Source organism: Anolis carolinensis, chromosome 3 (assembly GCF_035594765.1).
Source record: "Anolis carolinensis isolate JA03-04 chromosome 3, rAnoCar3.1.pri, whole genome shotgun sequence".
In the NCBI taxonomy this organism is placed as follows: domain Eukaryota; kingdom Metazoa; phylum Chordata; class Lepidosauria; order Squamata; family Dactyloidae; genus Anolis; species Anolis carolinensis.
The window spans coordinates 2,013,668-2,038,163 of record NC_085843.1 but is presented as its reverse complement, the minus strand read 5'-3'; the positions used below and the strand labels follow the sequence as shown (position 1 = coordinate 2,038,163).

The following is a 24,496-nucleotide window of genomic DNA, read 5'->3' as shown; positions in this document are numbered from 1 at the left end:
AAGTCTTCAGATTCAGACTACTAGATGATTGAGTAGTAGCCAAATTGCAGCCTTAAAATGCTACCCAGAAATACCTGCTCTACTGTGAATCCAATCGTAATACTTGTTCCTTCCCCAGGTGTTTGCATTTGGGTGCATTATTCATTAATTATTTTGGGAACTCCGTAACTGGAACCCATATCTGATTTTACTTTTAACAATGGTGTCTCGAGAACTGTACTAGGTCTTCCATGTGTTTCCATGATACGTCTCCTTGAAGTTGCCACAAAATCCTCATTAGTATGATAATGTAGATGTGGGACAACTTGGTGCTTCCAGGTGTTTTAAGCAGCTGAGGGGGAAAAGGAAGGGGCCTGAGGCTGTTAGGAATGGTGGGAGTTGGAGTCCAAAACACTCGGAGGGCTAACGTTTGCCCATGCCTGTACCTCTTTAGTGTGGGAGGAGTTTGTGATTTATTTATTTATTTACAGTATTTATATTTATAATCCGCCCTTCTCACCCCGAAGGAGACTCAAGGTGGATTACAATGAACACATATATGGCAAACATTTAATGTCAACAGAGAAACAACATATATAGACAGACACAGAGGCATTTAACATTTTTTTCCAGCTTCACGATTCCGGCCACAGGGGGAGCTGTTGCTTCACTGTCCACTAGTGGCTGTACTTCCTCATTCCTTTCCTTGTGTTTTGCTGGCAGTTTTATGATGTTGTAAATTAGTTAAATTATCCTCCCGCATAAAGCGTACCTAAATTTCCCTAATTGACAGATGCAACTGTCTTTTGGGGCTGCATAGGTCAACAGCAAGCCGGACTATTTAATGGTCAGGGGCTTAACCCGACCCGGGCTTCGAACTCATGACCTCTCGGTCAGTAGTGATTTATAGCAGCTGGTTACTAGCCAGCTGCGCCACAGCCCGGCCCTGTTCTGAGCATGTTCAGACGCAGGAGTCCATTTTGTTAGCAGTTTGCATCAGACCTCGGTGGAGCGGCTGAGGGGGAAAAGGAAGGCCTGAGGCTGGTAGGAATGGTGGGAGTTGGAGTCCAAAACACCTGGAGGGCCAAAGTTGGCCCATGCCTGTAATAACGGGGCCAACAGTTTGCTCAGCCATTTATGTGGGATGTTGCAGGGCCTGGGGATGCAAGACTGTTACATTATTTCTAAAGGGTATATTTTCCAGGCCTCCTTTTCCCCATTCATAGGTGAGCACAGCCATGGCTTGCTGGCCCTTCATTTGACTCTTATTACCTGCTCTTGATGTTCTGGACAGCCCAGGAAGGACTTCTTGTCCTGCCAAGGAATGCCTTTGTGCAGAATCCGGTTAAGCCGCCTTTTTTTTTTTTTTGCACACACAATGAGAGACTGCACCGCCTCTACCTGAGATTTAGAGGGACTTGAAGGATTATTTTCTGATAATCTTATCCTTTTATTTTTCTCTTTGTTTGCTCTCCTTCCTTCCTTTCCATCACCCCTTGCAGGAGGCGGCAGGGCTAGCATTTTGCACAGAACAAGGCCCACCATCGTTTGCTCCTGCGAGACTTCAAGGCTTTTTCTTGATTCATGCAAACCTGTCACATAGCTGTCTTGCACAAAATGGTTCAGAGGTTTGTCTTTGCCTCCTGCTGAGACAGAGTGTGACTCTAGGCCACCCAGCGTTATTAAAACCTTGGTTGGGAGTCCTTGTCTCTATTGTGAGGCACCTTGGTGCTTGCAGGCAGCAGTCTGAACAAGCTATTTCCCCCAAAGAGCTCAGTGCCATGGTTTGTTGCTTGCTATGATCAGAGTAGATACTATTTAATTAATCATCGCAATACAAAGGTGGCCCTCGGTTTCCGTAACATGAACATTTTGAAATTGCAAACGCTGCTCCTTCTCTAGGCCCCTTCTATGTTGCCCAAATCCATATTCAGTAGAGTCTCACTTACCCAAAATAAACGGGCCGGCAGAATGTTGAATAAGCACATATGTTGGATAATAAGGAGAGATTAAGGAGAAGCCTATTAAACATCAAATTAAGTTTTGATTTTACAAATTAAGCACCAAAACATCATGTTATACAACAAATTTGACAGAAAAAGTAGTTCAATATGCAGTAATGCTTCATAGTAATTACTGTATTTACGAATTTAGTACCAAAATATGATTTATTGAAAACACTGACTACAATAATAATAATAATAATAACTTTATTTTTATACCCCGCCCCAACTCCCCGAAGGGACTCGGGGCGGCTTACATGGGGCCTAGCCTGATAAAACAATATCAGTAACACGACTATAAAACAATTATACCAGTAAAACATCAATAGCAATAAAACAATCGTTAAAATCGGCAAGAAGCATATAAAAAACATACAATATTAAAACAGGAGACTAATTCATAAAATCCAGAACAGAATGTGCCGGTAGAAATGGACAATAAAGTGCAAAATAGCATTGGCAACATCTCGAAATGGGGGCTATTATAAAATGCGTTGGATAATCCAGAATGTTGGATAAGTGAGACTACTGTATCAACCTTAGGGGTTTGGAGTGGGTGGCTACTAGGGGTATTTTCTAACTTGATGACTATGAACCTCACAGAAGTATTTGTGGGCCTCAAGCATCTCCAAAAGTGTTTGTGTTGTTGTGCATGACTTGGCACAAGAGGAATGCACCACTCCTGGCATGGAGAAGAGCGGCTCTGGTCCCAAGAAGACCAAGGAGGGTGACACAATCCCAAGAGAGTCAGCATCGGGGCACCAAGCGCATCTTGTAGGCTGGTGGGATGTTCCCGAAGCCGCTGACCCGAGGGGCCAGGTCGATGCCCTCCGGGGGCCCCAAGCCCTTCAGGGAGAAGTTCTGCAGGATGAAGGCCAAGTAGAGGAAGAGCTCCATGCGGGCCAGGGCTTCCCCCAGGCAGGCCCGCTTCCCTGGAATGGGAGAGAAGAACAGCGTGCCATCAGCCTTTTTCAAGAAGAATACAAAGCAACCTCAACTGATTGGAGAGATGGGCCACAACTAGGGTCCCTCTATCTCAGGCATGGGCAAACCTGGGCCCATCAGGTGTTTTGGACTTCAACTCAAATTCCAAAACACCTGGAGGGCCCAAGTTTGCCCATGCCTGAGATAGAGGGATGCTCTTCTGCTCTGCAGGATGGTCTCTCCATCCTTTGCTGCTCCTGAAAGGACAGAGGACCAGGCTGCTCTGTTGGACCATGGCTGGAGGATGCATCTACACCAGTGGTGCCCAAACTTACTTGGCCTGCTGCCCCCTTTCCAGAAAAAATATGACTCGGCGCTCCCTGGAAAGGGGGCGTGGCTTAGAGGGGTGGGCGGGGCTCCTGCTCAAGGGGGCAGGGCTAAGCCTCTCCCGTAGTCCAAGATGCAGGGATGGGAGGGGTGGGCGGGCGGGGCCACAAATGAGCGGGCAAGAAGGTGCTCTTAGTTCTATTCACAAATGAGTAGCCAGGACTGGGATGGGCGGAGTTACAAGCTCTGAGGCAGGGCTGAGCTTCTATCCCTATCTTGTGGCGCCTATCAGGACACAGGGGGCGGGGCTAGAGGGGGGCGGGTCCTCTTCCCAAGTGTCTGACAGGGCTGGACCTCTATACCCCGCCCCCATGTTCTAACAAGTGCCTCAGGGGAGGTATAGAGGCTCAGCCCTGTCTCATGCTCTTGGGAAGAGGCCCCGCCCTTTAGTCCTAAAAGGCCTCTCAGGAGAAATATAGAGGCTCAGCCCTGTCTCAGGCTCTTGAAAGGAGGCCCCGCCCCCTTCCCAAGCTCCGCCCTCTGTGTCCCAACAAGTGCCTCAGGCAAGGTGTAAAGGCTCAGCCCTGTCTCGGGCTCTTGGGAAGAAGCCACGCCCACTCCTCTAGCTCCACCCCCTGTGTCCCAACAGGCGCCTCAGGTGCTCAGCCCTGTCTCCGGCACTTGGGAAGAGGCCCCGCCCCCATGTCCTAATAGGTGCCTTCACCGCCCCCCTGGATTGCTGCAGTGCCCACCAGGGGGCGGTAGTGCCCACTTTGGGAATCACTGATCTACACTGTAGGAATAATGCAGTTTGGCCCTACTTTTAACTGCCATGGCTCAATGCTATGGAATTGTGGGAGCTGTACTTTGGCAAGACTTTATGGAGTGCCTTGTCAAAGTGCAACACCTAGGTTTCCATCACATTTATTTATTTATTTATTATTTTATTTACAGTATTTATATTTACAGTATCTATATTCCGCCCTTCTTTCTCACCCCGAAGGGGACTCAGGGCGGATCACATTACACATATAAGGCAAACATTCATTGTCTTAACATAGAACAAAGACAGAGACAAACGCAGGCTCCGAGCTGGCCTCGAACTCATGACCTCTTGGTCAGAGTGATTGGTCTCAGCTGGCTGCTCACCAGGCTGCGCCACATTGAGCTATGGCGATTAAAGAGGTGTCAAGACTGCATTATTTGTACAGTGTGGATGCATCCTGATCGGAACCCTGAACTTCCATTGCACTGACGACAAAGCAGGACACTGTGGGTCCCTGCATGTCATGGAGTTGGATTCAAAAGTGGGATATAAATAAAAACAACAACAACAATATTCTCCTGGGCCACAGTAAACTACCAGCTCCAGGATTCCACAGGAGTTCAGCCATACAGATGGAAAGCATGCCGAAGGGACGGTCACCCATACCTGAAGAAAAGGGCACAAAGGCCTCGTTCTTCTTGAAGCGTCCGTCGGCGTCCAGGAAGTGACCCGGGTCAAACTGATCGGGGTTGCGGAAGTATTTGGGGTCGCGCAGGACGGAGCCCAGCAAAGGGAAGACGTTGGTGCCCTGAAAGAAGAGCACAACTTCATTGTCATTGTACATCGTGCAACAAAATTAAATGCCATATATGTAGGATTACAAAAACAAAGCATGGGCCAACTTCGGCCCTCCAGGTGTTTTGGACTTCAACTCCCACAATTCCTAACAGCCGGTAGGCTGTTAGGAATTGTGGGAGTTGAAGTCCAAAACACCTGGAGGGCCGAAGTTGGCCCATACGACTCTATAGTACAGCAGTAGAAAGTCACCAACAGTTTCTCAATTCAATTTAATTAAGGGCCAGGCTGTGGATTGAGCTCCCAACCATTAAACAGCCTAGCTCGCTGCCCACCTAGTCAGCTCAAAAGACAGTTGCATCTGTTGAGTAGAAAATTCTAGGTACTCCTTTATGCGCGGAGGCTAATTTAACTTAATTTACGGCACCATAAAATATTCCAGAAGCGTGCGTAAAGGAATGAGGAAGTACTCCATCAAGGACTCTGTGTCACAAGGGGACAATGAAGCGGCAGCTCCCCCTGTGGCCGGAATTGAGCATTCACTCAAATGGAAAAATGTTGAACTGCCTCTGTGTCTATCTATATGTTGTATGTCTAATAACGGCACTGTATGTTTGCCATGTCTCTGTGCATTGTGATCTGCTCTGAGTCCCGTTCGGGGTGAGAAAGATGGACGGAATATAAATATTGTAAACAAATAAGTAATTGTTGAGAAATCTCAGATAATAATACAATTTCTACAATCGCAGTATGAACGCTTACCCAAGTCAGGGTGTGGTAAAGTGTAAATTTTGGGTTACAGTTGTTATGTTTAATTATAGGTATATGTTTGGAATGGGTAAGTATTAGAGTTATCAGTGCGTGGGGGATGGTAGCCAGCTCAGCATTCTGAAGCAGGTTGCCATAGAAACGTAGGCGGAGCCAACTGCCGTTTGGTAAAAGAGATTTTGAAAAAGAGTTCAGTCTGTGATCAAGGAATCACAGGGAAGACTGGTTCTAAGGTAGTGAGAACCAGGGAAGTTCAAATCTCTTGCTTGTGTTAGTTTAAATAGGTCAAGTGACTTATTTGAGTTAGCAGTGGAGTCTGAGTAATAAAGGGAAAGAAATCTCAGTTGGATCTGTAGTGATCAGTTAAATTAAGAACATCGGTTGGAAGGAAAAAAGTTTAAACTGCTCAAGGGAAGAAATAACCCTTTTGAGAGTTGTTTCATCACATGTTATCATGGTACCTGTTGAAGAAGAGTACCTCTAAGTGAGAAGTAACATTGAAACAGGTTATGTACCTGAATAAACTTGTTACTGTTTTTCAACATCCAAGCCTCTGTTACATACATTCTAAGCCAAGTTACGCTACCCTTTAAAGTAAAAGTAAACATCTCCCTGCGTCTTTGGTGGTTGCTTCGCCCCACAGGGCTTCCTTAACAATAACAACCAGTACCGTAAAACTGGTCATCTGCTCCACTCCGTCTCCATTTCTGATCTATGCCTTCTGTAAGCTACTACGAGGGCTATCCACAAAGTAGGTTACGTTTTGGATTTTAAAAAGGACAAAGTATAGGAGAAATCATTTGCCATATGCAGCTGAAAGCCACATCCCAATACTACAATCTCATGTAATCCCCATTGAAATCTAGGCATGTCTCATATAGATAAATGAGGTTGAAAAGTACTGCTCCAGTAAATTCTCTGCATGTGTCCTCAGCTCTTCCCCTTCTCCCTTCCTGCAGCGTAGCCAAAATGCTGCGCTGCCAGCCACACCCCCATTGTTGGAAACTGAGGAGAGATTTACTGGGGCAGACCTTTTCAAACTCATTGATCTATATGAGACGTGCCTAGATTTCAATGGGGATTGTGTGAGATTGTAGTACTGGGATGTGTCTTTCCGCTGCATATGGTAAATGATTTATCCTATACTTTGTCCTTTTTAAAATCCAAAACGTAACCTACTTTGTGGATAGCCCTCGTATAAGCTCCTTGGTGTCATTGATGTTAGAAATCACATTATTATTCCTGCATCGTGAGTGCAGTCGATCCAAGAGAAGCCCCACCACTGACCACCCAGGAGTGGAGTAAACCGCCCTGCAAGCCTCAGCCAGGTGCCTCTCCATGGTGCACCTTCTGGCCCTGGCCTCACCTTTGGGAGCAGGAAGCCCCGGAAGTGTGTGTCCCGGATCACGGTGTGTGGCACCCCGAAAGGCACGATGTCCGTCATGCGCTGGATCTCATGAATGACTGCGTCTGTGAAGGGCATCCACATCCGGTCCTCAATGCCGGGAAGGCGGTGGCGCCCAATGACCCGGTCGATTTCCTGGTGGACCTTCTCTGAAAGAGAGAGAGCCAAAGAAAGCCCCTCTTGCAGCCTGTAAGGGGGTTAATTATGACGTCTAAGGCTTTTTCAGGCAGGGGGGAATCTTTTTATCCCACCGCCGCCACCAAATTGTAAAGAATCTTAATTACGAGGAGCTGTCACCAATTTGTAATGGAGCTAATTATGACTGCCACCAATTTGTAAAGATGGAACCACCAATCGAAATGATCTAGCCACCAAAGACTCAGGGAGGAGACCTTTTACTTTTTTATTCCTTTCTTCTTATTCACTCTAGATGGTAGCGTCCTTGGTTTATAATATATATGACAGAGGTTCGACGTTGGAAAAACAAGAACAAGTTTATTCAGGCACAAAGCTTAGTGGTTACAATGATGTTTCTCACGAAGAGGTATTCTTATTAACAGTTACAATACTTGAATAAGATGCATCAACTCTCTAAAATATTACTTCTTTTACTTAAGGTAGTTAAGCTCTATTCCTCAGCCACTTTTATACCACAGTCACCCCTGTGATCTGCTATCACAGATTCTCTGTTCCTTATTAGGACACAGATTATATCAAATAAGTCACCAAACTTATTTGAAACTGACTCAAAATGACCAATTGAGTCTCCCTGATTCCCTTAACCTAGGATCAGTCTTCCCTGTGCCTCATCAGAGCACAGACTGGCTCTCATTTTTTAAAACTCTGCACTTCTTCAGCAAAACGGCAGTTGGCTCCGCCCACTTCTCCATGGCAACCAGCCTCTGGGTGCTGAGAGCAGCAACTGCAATACTTACCATTCTAAAACACAAACACACAATTAAACATAACATTTGTATACCAAAATTTGTACTTCATTACACAGCCTATCATGTAGCACCTCGGTGTAATGCCTCATGGGCCTTGTAGTCCTGCTCCTAGTGCCACTGTGGCTGATGAAGATGAAAACATGGGGTTTTCACCAGCTCAGCAAGAGCCGGAATCCTTCCAGATGCCTGATGTTGATGTTTTTGCCCAAGAACCCATTAAAACAGACCTTGAGCAGCTCTCACCTCCTTTCGCTTGGAGACAGTCCTATACTGCGGACAGGGGAGTGAAGGAGCAGGTTCGCAGGAGTTTGAGAATTGCAGCTAAACAAGACACTGATTAGCCATGTTTCCCCTGGGAAAATCTAGGGAGTCTCACATCTGGAGAAAGCTGGGTTTCGTTTCCTGTTCTCTAGGGAAAGAGAACGCTGGACACCTGCTTGGCAGGGAAACGGGGCCCAGATATAGGTGCCTGGCACGGTTGGTTCCGTGCGGAGTCAACAGAGCAGCTTCAGGAGTGATTTCGTGTTTCCAGCCTTGTGTGGACTTCGCAAAGTCCGCAACCCCAGTCTCCTTGTTTTGCCTAACCAAGTATTCAAGTATTGCCTTGCCTTGTTCCTAGCCACGGACCTTGTTCATAGAATCAAGTTTTGTTTCAGCCTTGTTGTGAATTTACCTTGGACCTCGAAAGACTCTGGACATTTCCCCACACTATTGCTTGGCAATAGTGTGTGTTTCGGTTTATTGGATTCTACTTTGAACTCTAATATCATTTATTGGACAAAGTATTTCTGGACTATATTTGACCTCATTTGATTGGTCTGCTTCTGGACTATATTTTCTACTTGTTTTTATTATTTTTATATATTTCCTTAATAAAGATATTAGATAGTTATTGGCCTCCGTGTTCGGTTCTTAGTGCTCCGTTGCCTTGAGCGTGACACTCGGGTTCTCTTGAATCCTATCCATCTGTCCACCTGTTGCATGAGAAAACTAGTCCCAGGTCCTTGGGATGTCTAGTTTATCTGGGCCAGGTCACCACTCACTTAAGTCTCCTTTTTTCTCCTTTTCTCTCTCACAGGCGCCTGCCAGAGCATGAACCCAATGAAATGCAAGGAGCACTCCTTAGATGCCTTGCCATTGTCTTCCTCTGAAGGTCTATATGATGTGCCATGACAACCAGGGGTAGATTACCCCTGGCCATGACTCACCAGGGAGCCTGGCTTGTTAAAAGTACTTTGGATAACTATGTCTCTTATGTATATAATTTGCCCCAAACACTCCATGTTTTTCCCCCATGTGTTCCTATTTGACCTATATGTTGTGTTAACTAATGTTTTGTGCTCCTGAGATCCCCATTCCCCATGTTCCTGAACCCAAAGATGTCTTGCATCCCACATAATTGTATAGCCTGGGGAAAAGAAACTAAGCTGAGAACTTCCTCATCAAGTTCCCAGTTTCACCTATATTTTTGGACTTTACCTGGACATTGTAACATAATACTTCTATTCAGGTGGGTGAAATCATCTCCCTTGCTCCTCGGGGAAAGAGCAATTTCACCACCTGTGCCTTTGATGAACAGGACTGCTCGCATCGGAAGGAATCTGCATGTCTACAGCCAAACCCCAACCTCTGTCATTTTGCATGATTATGTCAGAACATGATGTTTTGTTTTTCTGGGATCTGGAACCGCCAGATCAGCGCTAACAATGGGCCAAATCATGTCCGTCCCATAAAGACAATAGCATTCCTGGGTAGGGCCAGAGACGCCCTCAATCACTTTATTTTTCCTGTTCAGTAAAAGGAACCCCATTTATCTACGCTTAATCATCCCTTGTCCCAGCCCACGCTGGCCAGTGAGCCAAGCCCCTCTCTGTGACTGGTCAGAATTAGAGGCTTGGCCACAGCCTACGTATAAAAAGGGCTATGAAACTGTATTCTGGATGCTATCTACTTTGTGAATGAATCACTAGCTAGCATCTTATCTGCAGATAATAAAATCTTCCTTGGCTGAAAAATCACCTTCTCTCCTCGCTTGCTGTCTGATTTCACTTGGGCCTGATCTGTATGCTTGTCATAGCAGGGACTCACTCAAAATTGGCAGCTCAGGCGGATCACTTGCCTGGGTTTCTGCCAACGGGCTTCTCCCTGGTCTCACTGTCAGGGGTTGCCTCCTAAAATAGGGCCAACAGTTTTATTTATTTAATTTATTTATTTACAGTATTTATATTCCACCCTTCTCACCCCGAAGGGGACTCAGGGCAGATCACATTGCACACATATAAGGCAAACATTCAATGCCATAACATAGAACAGAGACAGAGACAGACACAGGCACGGACTGGCCTCGAACTCATGACCTCTTGGTCAGAGTGATTTGTTGCAGCTGGCTGCTCACCAGCCTGCACCACAGCCCGTTGTACCCCACCTTCAGACGCAAGGAGAGGCGGGTAATGAATTTATTATTATTGCTGCTGTTATTGCTGTTGAAAGACAGTTGCAGGTAATAACAATAACAGTAATAGTAGTAGTATAACAATAATAACAATCCCAAGATAGGAAGGGAACTGGTGCCTGTAATGAAGTACGAATTTTGGTTTACAGATGTTATGTTTACTTGTGTGTTTATGTTTTAAAGGTGTAAGTATTACAGTTATTGCATCTCAGCACTCAGAGGCTGGTTGCCATGGAGAAGTAGGCGGAGCCAATTGCCGTTTAGTGGAAGACGTGCAGAGTTTAAAAAAGAGAGTCAGTCTGTGCTCTGATGAGGCACAGGGAAGATTGATTCCAGGTTGATGGGATCAAGGAGGCTCAATTGTTCATTTTGAGTCGGTTTTTAAATAAGTTTGGTGACTTATTTAAGGTAGTCTGTGACCTGGTAAGGCACAGAGAATCTGTGATAGTATATCACAAGGGTGACTGTGGCTTGAAGTCACTGGATAGTCCAAGTTTTGAAGTAACTGTTGATAAGAATACCTCTACGTGAGAAACAATATTGTAACCACTAAGCTTTGTGCCTGAATAAACTTGTTATTTTTCTTTCAACATCTAAGCCTCTGTAGCATACATTTTAAACCAAGTTACGCTACCCTTTAAAGTAAAAGGTCTCCTCCCTGAGTCTTTGGTGGTTTGCATCTTTCCAAATTGGTGTTAGTCGTTATAACCGTCTTTACGTCTCTGCGATCGTCAGGGGAGGCCCTCCTGTCGCCACTGCCTTTATCCCAGACCCGCCTTGTAGGAACTAGGGAGAGGGCCTTTTCTGCTGTGGCCCCCCGTTTATGGAACTCATTGCCCATTGAAATCAGGCAAGCCCCCACTCTTTCAGACTTTAGGAAAGATCTAAAAACATGGCTCTTCCGATGTGCTTTCAGAGAGTAACTGTTACATGCTTTTGTTACGCCCCCATTATTTATCCTCTAGACTGTCTGCTATCTTTTCCTCAGTTCCTTGTGGTTTTATTCTTATCCTTTTTCTTATCCTTTTCTCACCCCGAGTTTTAACTGAGTGTCAGTGCGGCCTGCCCTGTTATATTGCTCTTTGGATTTTGTGTTGTACTGTATATGATTCTTTATTGTATTGTTGTAATTGTATTATGATATGTTGTTTTTATATTGTGTTATATTGTATTTTTCCCGGGCATGGCCCCATGTAAGCCGCCCCGAGTCCCCATTGGGGAGATGGTGGCGGGGTATAAATAAAGTTTTATTATTATTATTATTATTATTATTTACAGTGCCTTTAGAGAATTTGATCCCCTTCCTCTCACCAAGGGTTGCACACTATTTATCCATGCACAATTTTTATACTTGTGGAACTCTGGCCACCCATTGCTAATGCACAATGCCCACACAAGTCAAATGGGAAACACAAGGAGATGCCCACCTTGTTAGAATTTGTATATAAGCCCAGCATATTCATGATTAATTGTAAAGTCAGGATGACTAGACTAGTCTCAGTGGATGACGTAACCATGAGGCTATTCAGTCTGGTGCAACTATGAAGTAATCCCAAACTACAGGGAGGAAGCAATGCAATAGTTGATCAGATAGTATTTGTACAATTTGGGATAGCAAATGGAGCACTTACTGTGTGAGTTGGTATTGTTTTGTTGGAGATACGTAGAATAATTTGTTGCGAGTAGAAAGAAGGAGAGATCATATTTTATACAGACTGTTATGTCATGGTTTGCAAAGGCACTGTGCTGTGCGTGTTAACTGGAAAATGAAGTGCATGAAGCCAATTGCCTGAGCCTGCAAAGACCTGGGGATTGATTTTGATACTGTTTCTGTTCTGCTGCTGCAAAACCAGTTTGGACAAGTTTTCAGTGTTGACTGAGTATTGCTGCTGAAGAGAGCAGTGTGTACTCAGAGAGGCCTTGCTATTTTGAGGCCTGTTTGTTGCTGAGAAAAGAGGGGAAGAACCAGGACTGTCTTCTTCTCTGAAGCAGATTTGTGGACTGGGAAAGGACTATTTATGACTGTGGACTTCTGTAAGTGATCAGAGGGACCATTGTAAATACTATTTTTTTAAATCTCTTGGAATCAGTAAAGTTCCTGTGTTTTTGTTCTGCAAACCTGCTGCTGCTCAATCACATAGTCGTTTCCGACTCTTCGTGACCTCATGGACCAGTCCACACCAGAACTCCCTGTCGGCCATCGCTGCAAACCTGAGTGACATGTTATTATTCTGCGGATGACTCTGAATCGCGGGAACACGTAAGAGCTTCCATTGATCATCATCAATTTGTAACATGTTATTCTGGAGTTATTAAGAGAATAACCAGAGCTAGCGTCTGCTTGGACACGGACTGAACGTTAAGGTAAAAATCCCGGACACACCTGTGGGTCACCACCACACCTATCTCCCCGTGCTCACCTTCCACCTCTGGGTGTTTCATCAGGAAGAGGAGTCCGTAGCGCAAGGTGGAGCTGACCGTCTCCGTCCCGGCAAAGAAGAGGTTCAGGGTGGTCAGCACCAGGTTCTTCATGTTGAATTCGCTGGAAGGGTTGCCCTTCTTCTTTTGGGAGAAGGAAGGGAAGCAGAGAAAATATATTCTCCTGTGTCTCTCTCAAGCAAGACTGGACCAACTTGGGCCCTCCCGCCAGGTGTTTTGGACTTCAACTGGCTCCTTCCTCCCCATTGTACAGACCCCATGTTGAGACCCTTTCCTCAGAGGCGGATGCACCAAGGGGTCTCCCTCGCGGTCACCTTCTCCATCTGGATGAGGAAGCAGTCAATGAAGTCCCGGGGGTTGTTGGGGTCCAGCGTCTCCAGGTTGGCCTGGGCTTTATCCGCAACGAAGGCCTTCAGATCCTCCAACAAGTAATAGATGCGGTTGTGCCTCCCAGGAAGGTAGCGCATGACACAGGAAAACATGTCGTAGAGCTGGGAAGGAAGGAAGGAAGGAAGGAAGGAAGGAAGGAAGGAAGGAAGGAAGGAAGGAAGAGGGGCTTAAATGAGAGGCCAGCAGGAAATCTGAAATCTTTCCCTGTTTCTCCCTATTTAACCATGCTTACAAGCTAAGAAAGAATTCCTCTGACCTTGGGTTCCCACACGTTTATTAGCAATTCTCACAGAACACCTGGGACGAATTCTTAAGCTTGTGTCTCTATCTAAGGAAGACTCCTCTGACTCTCAGGAAAACATGTCGTAGAACTGGGAAGGAAGGAAAGAAGGAAGGAAGGAAGCTGTTGCACCTCAGCACTGGTTCACACACTCCACCACAGCAGACTTGGGTTTTTCAATTTATTGATAAAACATAGCAAAATCTTAATAAAAAGCATGAAAGAAAGCAGTAATCCAATTGTAAAGGCAATCTGCAGAATATAGTTCAAAGTCTCTGTAGAAAATAGTTCAAAGTCTCTAATATAGCAAATCAGTCCTGAAAAATAAGGTAGCGTGAAATCCAAAATACAATCCAAACACAGAATCTAGACAGGAACAAAAGCAAGAACCTTTTTCCATGAGCAGAGACAAGGCAGTAATTAAGCTTCCAAAATCAACATTGCTTTGTCTGAAATCTTTCCCTGTCTCTCCTTATTTAACCATGCTTACAAGCTAAGAAAGAATTCCTCTGACCTTGGGTTCCCACACATTTATTAGCAATTCTCACAGAACGCCTGGGACGAATTCTTAACCTTAACCTTGTGTCTCTATCTAAGGAAGACTCCTCTGACTCTCTGCCAGAGCCGCCTGGACTTTGTTGATGTTCAAAATCTTGTGAAAGGTCACCGTTATCATAACATCAGCTTCTCTGCTAGCCTGTGGCCTTTCTGACAATTCAGAGCCTTCAACATTTCCTTGGTCAACCTGCATAAACCCAAATCCCCCTTCATCATCAAACTGAACCACAACAGAAGGAAGGAAGGAAGGAGGACTTAGATGGGGGGCTGACAGGAAACACCAGATGCTGCTGGCTCAATATATGGAGGAAACTGACCAAACCCATCTCTGGGCATTCCTTGCCTAAGAAAACACTTCAACATTCATGGGGCGCCATAAGTCAATAGGCAACTTGAAGGCATAGACATGCAAGGGGCCAAATCCCATTTGATTTTGGATGCTAAGCAGGGTCAGCCCTGGATAATACTTGGATAGGAGACCAATAATAAACCCCTGATGCTCTTTTCAGAAGAAAGAACTTCAGAACTGGCAAACCCATCTCTGAAAATCCTACTCAGCCTCTAGGCAATAGATTTTGTTTGCTCGTGGGAGCTAAGCTGGGTCCGCCCTGGTTCGTATTTGAGTGGGAGTCCAACAAGTAACCCCCAGATGCTCTTAGGCTCTATTTCAGAGGAAGGAACTGGCAACTTGAAGATAGACATGCAAGGCATACGCCTAAGTGCCCTAAAGGTGCCAGATTTCAGCTGATCTTGGATGCTAAACTGGGTCAGCCCTGGATAGTACTTGGATGGAAGACCAATAATAAACCCCAGATGCTCCTTTCAGAAGAAGGAACTGGCAAACCCATCTCTGAAAATCTTATTTAGCCTTAAGGCAATATATTTTGTTTACTCACAGGAGCTAAGCTGGGTCAGCCCTGGTTCGTATTTGGATGGGAGTTCAACAAGTAAGGCCCAGATGCTCTTAGGCTCTATTTCACAGGAAGGAACTAGCAAAACCACCTCTTGAGGATTCCTGGCCTAAGAAAACCCTACCAAACACATGGGGTCCACATCAGCCTAGTCTGACTACCTCAAACCGATACCTATGATAGCTCTTAAATTCTCTTACACCAGATCTTGCCTGATCTTGGAAGCCAAGTTGGACAAACCTTGGATAGTGCTTGGATGGGACAACAACAAGGGATACGAGTTGCTATATTTTGGAGGAAGGAATGGGCATAAACCATCCCTGTTCCTAAGTAAACCCTACAAAATCCATGGGGTCTCCCTAAGTGAATGGATGGGGTCTCCATGATGATGGTGATGATGATGAATGCCTCTTAGATTCCTCTAGGCTTTATATCCAGCCATTCAGAGTTGGAGAATGGGCCCTTCTCCCTCACCTGCCCACCTTCTCACCTGGGCCCAAGGTGTGCTCATCTCCAGGAAGCTCTCGTTCATCTTGTGCATCAGAGAGAGGAAGGTCTGGTCCTCATAGTCGAAGCGGTGGCCAAAGACCACGGAGCTGATGACGTTGGAGACGGTGCGGCTCAGGAAGAAGGTGGGGTCGAAGGGCAGGCCTGGGTGGGAGGGAGAAAGGGGCTCCGTGGGTCATGGGAGAAGGCCTTGGGGATGGGAGCCCTTGCCTCATGGGGCCCGCACCCACCTTGGGTCTCCCTGAAGGCCTCCACCAGGAACTGGGCCTCCTCCTGGATCCGCTCCTCGATGGACCGCTTCCCCATCCCGAAATTCCTCAGGGCGGTCAGAGAGAAGCGCCGCAGCTGCCTCCATCGCTCCCCGTTGGCCAGAGCCACCCCTGCAAAGAAAGCTCTGAGTGTCCTCATGTTTAGGGCCGGGCTGTGGCGCAGCTGGTTAGAAACCAGCTGCAATAAATCACTACGGACCAAGAGGTCATGACTTCGAAGCCAGCCCGGATTGTGTTGGAGGAATGGATTGTGTAGTTTGAAATTTAACTTATAGTTTAAAGCAATGTGCAATGTAGTGCAGCATTCCAGTAGTGTAAGAGTTAAAGGCATAGAGAGAGAGTTATTGCTAGAGTGAAATTGTGCAGTTTCCCTAAATGTACCGTATATACTCGAAGATAAGCCGAGTTTTTCAGCCCTTATTTATGAGCTGAAAAAGCCTCCCTCGGCTTATAATCGGGTCCAGGTCAAGGCTGGCAACGGAGTCTGCAGGCTATTGCTTACAATATGTGATGTATTTCTCTCTTCTCCTCCCTTATCAGTGTGTTTTCTTTTGCAAAGCCTCCCTGCTCTTAATCAAGGGAATTTTTTGCAAAGAGAAAGACGCCCTTGCAAGTCAGGAAGAAGAAATATATATATTCACTAGCTGTGCCCGGCCACGCGTTGCTGTGGCAAAGTGGTGGTGGTATTGGTTAAAAATTGTTGTGTAATTTTTATTTGACGTTATTTGTATTTTTAAATTAATTTTATTGTAAGTTATCTTTTTATTTATTATATTTTATTATTTTCTTGTACTATTTTTTAGTTATTTTCTGTTATTATAGTATTTGATTGTATTAATTTTTTAGTGTTTTTTATTATTTTTTAGTGTTTTTTATTATTTTTTATTGGGTTGCTAGGAAACCAAGTTGGAGGAGCTTAGCCTTCTAACTGGCAGCAATTGGATAAAAGCAATTATTCCTTTCTCTGTAATTAGGACTTTATTTTTCTTTTCTTTTTGTTGTATCAACCTAGAGGCGTGGATGAGGGTTGTGTTGTCAAATTTCGAGGTTGGGGGGCCTGTAATTTTGTTGTTTTGTGGGTCGCCGTGATGCCATCACTCTTTTATATATATAGATTAATCTTATGAAAGCATTTTCCCCTGAAATATTTGTTAAACTCTCCTACAGATATATAGGCATTAACCCTTTGCAAGCTTTTGCAATCTCTAAGTACCTTTATATGTGTACAATATATATGGCTTAAAATATTGTAGGGGAAATGCACACACACAAACATAGAGAGAGCCACCCCTGCAAAGGAAGGACCGAGTGTTGACTGCGTCCAGTGGGGCGGAAGGGGCTTTCCTCCACTAGATTCCTTCTATGGGGTGTGTGCTTCTCTCACTGCCATCAATCGAGCCAGTTGCTCAAATGCTACGCTCCGGCAAAGCTAAGTAAATATTGTAAATTACTTCAATAAATAAGTGACACTGGCTTCAGCAGACAGCTGGGAAGCGTGTGTTCATTTCTGTGTGATCTAAGCAGATTGCTAGATCTCCGGAGAAGAAGATAAATTGAGACGGAAAGTGAATGAGTCTCAATTTGCCTCTTTCATGACATAAATATCCTGGTCTCTGGAGCAGTAGATATCAAATTTGGTCCTTCCACAATGGGGAATCCTTTGCAGTTTTTAAACCTGGTTCTCATGTCCCTTTTTCTCTCTCGGGCTTCTCTCCTCCAGGCTAAACATCCCCAGCTCCTTCAACATCTGCTCCTCAGAGGGATTTGTGGTTTTCAGACCTTCTCACCAATCTCCCAGCTCCATTCTGTCCAAAAGAAGTCCACTCACCGAATCCGTTGAAATTGCGGTCGATGGAGGCCAGTTCTCCACGCCCACTGAACTCCTCGGCTTGGTCCACCAGTGCCTCCTTGACTGCATCGTGTCCACAGAGGACCACTACTCGCCGGGGGCCAAGGTAGACAGTGAAGACCGGACCGTATTTGTCCCTCAGCTATAAGAGGAAGCCATGGCCAGGGCGTCACAACAGGGCTTTTATTCAAAACAAAATCACACCTAAAATGGACTCTGAGAAGCTTCCACTTGATGATACAAGGATATGGGGATGGTGTTTGGTTCAACCTTTATCCTACCATACGTAGATGACCTCATCATTGTCACTGAGACAGATGAGGACTCCCCTGAAGTTGTATGTTATTTGAGGAAGCAACTTGAACTAACGGAACTCGTAAATGCTACATACCATCTTGGAAGACAGATCCAGAGAGAAGAAAATGATTCCTTCCTCTTAAATCAAAACAAAGGACCGATAAACCTTTAGAAACTCTTGAATCCCAAGTTGCATGTTTATTAAAACAAAATCACACCTAAAATGGACTAAGTGGACCTAGGCTGTGGCGCAGGCTGTTGAGCAACCAGCTGCAGCCAGCTGCAACAAATCACTCTGACCAAGAGGTCATGAGTTCGAGGTCAGCTCGGAGCCTGCGTTTGTCTCTGTCTTTGTTCTATGTTAAAAGGCATTGAATGTTTGCCTTATATGTGTAATGTGATCCACCCTGAGTCCCCTTCGGGGTGAGAAAGAAGGGCGGAATATAAATACTCTAAATAAATAAATAATAGTGAAGCTCCTATATAACGAAACAGGGGTGTGGGAAGAATCAAGGAGTTGGTGGGACATTCAAGCTTTATCCTGCCATATGTAGATGACCTCATCATTGCCACCAAGACCCATAAGGACTATGCTTAAGTTGTATGTCATTTGACTTAGTGGGTTACACTAAAAGAACTAGGAAATGCAGCAGACCATCTTGGAATACAGATCTAACGATAAGATGATACTTGCTTCCTCCAGGAAGACAAAAGGAATCACATACACAAAATAGGGTTAATTTTCAGTGGTGATGGCTCTTTGTTCAGAGAGTTTTGAGGGGCATCGTCTACACCAGGGGTCCCCAAACATTCAAAGCAGAGGGCCGGTCCACAATCCTTCAGACTGTTGAGGGGCCGAATTATCTTTTGAAAAAAACAAAACAAATTCCTATGTATACTGCACATGTCTTATTTGTAGTGCAAAAACAACAACAACGAAAAAACAATACAATAATTAAAAATGAAAACAATTTTAACCAACATAAACCTATCAGGATTTCAATGGAAAGTGCGGGCCTGCTACTGACCAATGAGATAGTCAAGTTAATTAGGATTGTTGTTGTTGTTGTTGTGTGCCTTCAAGTCATTTCAGACTTTGGCCGAGCCTAAGTCTAAAATTAATTATTTATTTACTGCATTTATTTACTACATTTATATCTCACCCTACATTTCCTACATTTATACCCCAAAGGGGACTCAGAGCAGCTGTATGAACATACAATATATTCTATTATTAGCATAACACAATATTAGCATTATATATTACTACAGTAGAGTCTCACTTATCCAACACTCGCTTATCCAACGTTCTGGATTATCCAACGCATTTTTGTAATCAATGTTTTCAATACATTATGATATTTTGGTGCTAAATTCATAAATACAGTAATTACAACATAGCATTAATGTGCATTGAACTACTTTTTCTGTCAAATTTGTTGTCTAACATGATGTTTTGGTGCTTAATTTGTAAACTCATAACCTATTTTGATGTTTAATAGGCTTTTTCTTAATCTCTCCTTATTATCCAACATATTCGCTTATCCAACGTTCTGCCGGCCCATTTATGTTGGATAAGTGGGACTCTACTGTATATTGAACTATACCACTATACTATTATATAATATGTAATATATAACACTAGCTGTGCCTGGCCACACGTTGCTGTGGCGTTGTCTGGTGGTGTTCGTGAGAAATTGTTGAGGTAGTGGTGGTATTGAATGTCTGTTGTATGGTTATCTTTATGTTTAGTATGCACACTGAAGTGGATTATCTGGCAGTGTGGAGTCAAGATAATCCAGTTCAAAGCAGATAATATAAGATTCTAAATGGGTTATATAGCTGTGTGGAAGGGCCTTGAGTCTACACTGCCATATAATCCAGTTAAAATCTGATAATCTGTGGAAGAGGCCTAAGTGAGGCCTAACTGTGCCTGTCCCCTGGGCTGAGTCAGTTGCTAGGAGACCAAGTGGGCGGAGCTTAGCCTTCAAACTGGCAGCAATTGGATAAAAACTATTATTTCTCTCCCTGTAATTAGGACTTTATTTTTCTTTTCTTTTTGTTGTATCAACCTAGAGCCGTGGATGATGGGTTGTGTTGTCAAATTTCGAGGTTGGGGGGCCTGTAGTTTTGTTGTTTTGTCCGCTGCCCTGATGCCATCACTCTTTTATATATATAGATATAATTAATATTATTATATGGTATTACTATTAGTAATATTGTTATTAGTATTATTATTATCAATATTATATGTATATACAATATATATTATTAAAACTGATATAAACATATTATATTATAAAACTGAGGGTGGGGGCCAGGTAAACGACCTTGGAGGGCTGCATCCGGCCCCCGGGCCTTAGTTTGGGGACCCCTGGTCTACACTATAGAACTGATGCAATTTGACACCATTTTAAATGCCATGGCTCAATGTTATGGAATCCTGGGAGCTGTCATTGTGCAAGGTCTTGAGCCGTCTCTGCTAAAGAGGGACGGAGACTTACCAAACTATGAATCCCATGATTCCATAGCATTGCGCCATGACAGTCCTAGTAATGACACTCCAAGGGAGTATCCAGTTGCCCATTGATACCGGATGCCATCCACATGCAGAATGAGAGGGCTATTATTGAATTTTAACTATGGAATCCTGGGATTGGCAAGGAGGGTTCTTTCCAGGGAGGCAGATGTGCCCTCCTTGGGGCTCCCTTTGTGAGGCCAACCTTTGCTATGTGCAGCCTGAGACCTCTCCCCATGCAAACCCAAAAAAAGATTGCCATGAAGGGCTGGAAGACATTGCCAGTCTTGACTTGAGAGATCACTTTTAACTTCTAATGTATGGATGCCACTGGTGCAAGACCACCATTTGCTCACATGCTTGTTTGTGGAATGAGACAACTGGACTCAAGTCCCTGCTCGGCTTTGGAGGTTGCTGACTTGAAATATTCAACGACTACACAACAAAAACAACAGCAGGACCTACTCTAGCAGCAAAATAATTTGGGTCAAGCTTATTAAAATAATGCAGGACATTCTTAAGTAACAGATGCAACCCTAGTCATACTTAAAAACCCAATTGAACACAATGCCTGTTTCACTTACGTATAATCAGAGGCGGTTCAACCACCAGGCCAACTAGGCAGTTGCCTGTGGCACCATCGTTTTGGGGGCGCCATCGAGGCAACTCCTGTCTCCTGCGGCCTGCCTCCGCAAGGTATTGAACTGCTTTTTCTGTTGATTTGTTGTAAAACATGATGTTTTAGTGCTTAATTTGTAAAACCTTAATGTAATTTGATGTTTAATAGGCTTTTTCTTATCCCTCCTTATTATCAAACATTTTCACTTATCCAACGCTTTTATTTTTCAGTGATTGGTTTGGGGGGGAGAGGGGCGCCAAAATTCTGTTCGCCTACACTTGAAAATTACCTAGGACCGGCTCTGCGTATAATAATAATAATATAATAATAATTTTATTCTTGTATCCCGCCCCATCTCCCCGTAGGGACTCGGGGCGGCTCACATGGGGCCTTGCCCAACATCACAATATAAAAACAAAATCAAAACACATAAATTTACAACAATAAATCAACAATATCAGTAAAACCATCATAAAAACAATCTTACAAGAAAAAGCGTTAAAAACAGATATAAAACACAAATCTAGGCCAAAGGGCGAATGTGTCAAATCGGGGGGAGGTAGTTACGTAATTGACATAGTCATCAAAGTACTAGAAATGACAATAATGACAATAAGAAGGCAAATCAGTGGGTCTATTATTACGTAGGCAGAGAGATGTCTCCTATATGGGAATGCTTGTCTCTTATCAAATTGGCAAATTTTCCTTCCTTATAAGATTTCCTTCAACAACAACAACAACAACAACAACAACAACAACAACACCTACTGTGACAGCAAAATAATTTGGGCCAAGCATAAGAAAACAATGCAAGGCATTCTTGAGTAACAGCTGCAACCCAAGTCATACTTAAAAACCCAATTGGACACAATGGGATGTTTCCCTTAAGTATAAGAGATGCCTCCTATATGGGGATGCTTGTCTCTTATGAAATATGTCACTTGCCAGTTTCATAAGATTGCCCTCCATGCTTGACAGGTGCTCCTTATGATGACGGGTGTTTTATTTATTTATTTATTTACAGTATTTATATTCTGCCCTTCTTTCTCACCCCGAAGGGGACTCAGGGCCGATCACATTGTACACATATAAGGCAAACATTCAATGCCATATACACATAGAACAGAGACAGAGACAGACGCAGAGGCAATTTAAACCTTCTCCAGTTTCCAGCTTCCTGAAGGTATGCTTGATTCCAGCCACAGGGAGAACAGCTGCTTTATCGTCCACTGTGGTGGCAACTTCCTCATTCCAACAGCCGTTGGGTGATTTTCATGGTGTCGTAAATTAGCCTCCCCAAATATAAGTGGTACCTAAATTTCCTACTTGATGGATGCAACTATCTTTTGGGCTGCTTAGGTCAACAACGAGCAGGGGCTATATTTTTTATTTTAATTGTCGGGTGCTCACCCCGACATGGGCTGGCCTCAAACTCGTGACCTCTTGGTCAGAGTGATTTATTGCAGCGGGCTGCTAACCAGCCTGCGCCACAGCCCAGCCCTGTTCCCTTTTTGGGAGGCTGGGTCCCTTCCCCACTCTTGAGACCAGGGTCTCCCCACCCTCGTGCCCCACAACTGACCGCCAGGAAGGACTGGAAGGCGTTGCTGGTCTTGACGTGGAGCAGGTTCCCCAGGAAGGGCAGCGGGGTGGGTCCCGGGGGCAGGCGGCCCTTTTGGGGGCTCAGGCGCTTCCAGAGGGCCAGGACGGCCAGGCAGGAGACGGCCAGGGCCAGGAAGGGGCTCAGCAGGGACACCCCCATATCCATGGCACCCACCGGTCAAGAAAGCACCCCACAGGACACATGGGCAGCCCCACGGCCCTTATAGCCTCCTGACCGGGGAGACCCAGCAGGCGGCTCCGCCCCAGGTGCCCAAGGAGTGCCAGGAGACCGGATTGGGTTTCAAGGCTTGTGCCATCAATACTTTTTAAACATTAAAAAGGGATTTTAAAAGGTTCTTTTATTTCACTCTTTCCTTTCCTGAAGTTTGAAGCCCTGGCTCCATTGCGTCCTAGGAAGAATGCACCCTCCTCCTCCCTAGGACTTCCTCTTCATCACATCTTGATCCATGGCAATCATCTTGTCCCATCTCAGCCTTCTCTTCTGCAGGCTAAACCTGCCCAGCTCTTTCAGCCGCTCCTCATAGGGCTTGTTCTCCAGACCCTTGATCCTTTGAGTCGCCCTCAATGGACACATTCCAGCTTAGAGTCTGCATCTCCCTTATTTATTTATTTTATTTACAGTATTCATATTCCGCCCTTCTTTCTCACCCCGAAGGGGACTCAGGGCGGATCACATTATCTATATATATAAAAGAGTGATGGCATCAGGGCAGCGGACAAAACAACAAAACTACAGGCCCCCCAACCTCGAAATTTGACAGCACAACCCATCATTCACGGCTCTAGGTTGATACAACAAAAAGAAAAGAAAAATAAAGTCCTAATTACAGGGAGAGGAATAATTGTTTTTATCCAATTGCTGTCAGTTTGAAGGCTAAGCTCCACTCACTTGGTCTCCTAGCAACCTACTCAGCCAGGCACAGTTAGGCCTCACTTAGGCCTCTTCCACAAATTATCAGATTTTAACTGGATTATATGGCAGTGTAGACTCAAGGCCCTTCCAAACAGCTATATAATCCATTTAGAATCTTATATTATCTGCTTTGCACTGGGTTATCTTGACTCCACACTGCCATATAATCCACTTCAGTGTGCATACTAAACATAAAGACAACCATACAACAGACATTCAATACCACCACTGCCTCAACAATTTCTCACCAACACCACCAGACAAGGCCACAGCAACGCGTGGCCGGCCACAGCTAGTAACATACATAGGGCAAACATTCAATGCCCATATACACATCAGACAGAGACAGACGCAGAGGCAATTTAACCTTCTTCTGAGGGGATGTTCGATTCTGGCCACAAGGGGCCACAGCTGCTTCATCATCCACTCTGACGGCACTTCCTCATTCCAACGTCGTAAATTAGTTAAACTTGCCTCCCCACTTTTTTTATAAGTGGTACCTTATTTCCTATTTGATAGATGCAACTATCTTTCGGGTTGCTAGGTCAGCAACGAGCAGGGGCTATTCTTCATTTTTTAATTGGCGGGTGCTCATCCCACCATGGGCTGGCCTCAAACTCATGACCTATGGTCAAAGTGATTTATTGCAGCAGGCTGCTCACCAGCCTGCGCCACAGCCCGGCCCCCCGATTCTTAGAATCATAGAATAGTAGAGTTGGAAGAGACCCCATGAAGAGACCTCATGGGCCATCCAGTCCAACCCCATTCTGTCAAGAAGCAGGAAATTGCATTCAAAGCACCCCCGACAGATGGCCATCCAGCCTCTGCTTAAAAGCCTCCAAAGAAGGAGCCTCCATCACACTCCCTTGGGGCAGAGAGTTCCACTGCTGAACAGCTATTCTCACAGTGAGGAAGTTCTTCCTGATGTTCAGGTGGAATCTCCTTTCCTGTAGGACTCGA

General features: G+C 44.8%; 1 protein-coding gene across 1 annotated transcript; it reads right to left on the bottom strand.

Moving 5' to 3' along the window:
• Window positions 1-2,189: 2,189 nt before the first annotated feature.
• On the bottom strand, window positions 2,190-22,832 carry LOC100563176 (cytochrome P450 2G1-like). The gene is made up of 9 exons (XM_003228669.4): window positions 22,583-22,832; window positions 17,549-17,711; window positions 15,682-15,831; window positions 15,435-15,595; window positions 13,120-13,296; window positions 12,787-12,928; window positions 6,929-7,116; window positions 4,666-4,807; window positions 2,190-2,914 (listed from the first exon to the last, which is right to left on the bottom strand). Exons 1-9 carry the CDS (start codon window positions 22,766-22,768, stop codon window positions 2,730-2,732), a joined length of 1,494 nt encoding a protein of 497 aa, XP_003228717.2. The 5' UTR covers window positions 22,769-22,832; the 3' UTR covers window positions 2,190-2,729.
• Window positions 22,833-24,496: the final 1,664 nt, after the last annotated feature.

Excerpts from the sequence above, each read along its gene's own strand:
- LOC100563176 (XM_003228669.4), bottom strand. The coding sequence starts at position 22,768 with ATGGATATGGGGGTGTCCCTGCTGAGCCCCTTCCTGGCCCTGGCCGTC. Across the intron at positions 17,712-22,582 it reads CCTTCCAGTCCTTCCTGGCG|CTGAGGGACAAATACGGTCC; the intron begins GTCAGTTGTGGG and ends TTCCTCTTATAG. Across the intron at positions 2,915-4,665 it reads CTTTGTGCCCTTTTCTTCAG|GGAAGCGGGCCTGCCTGGGG; the intron begins GTATGGGTGACC and ends CTCCCATTCCAG.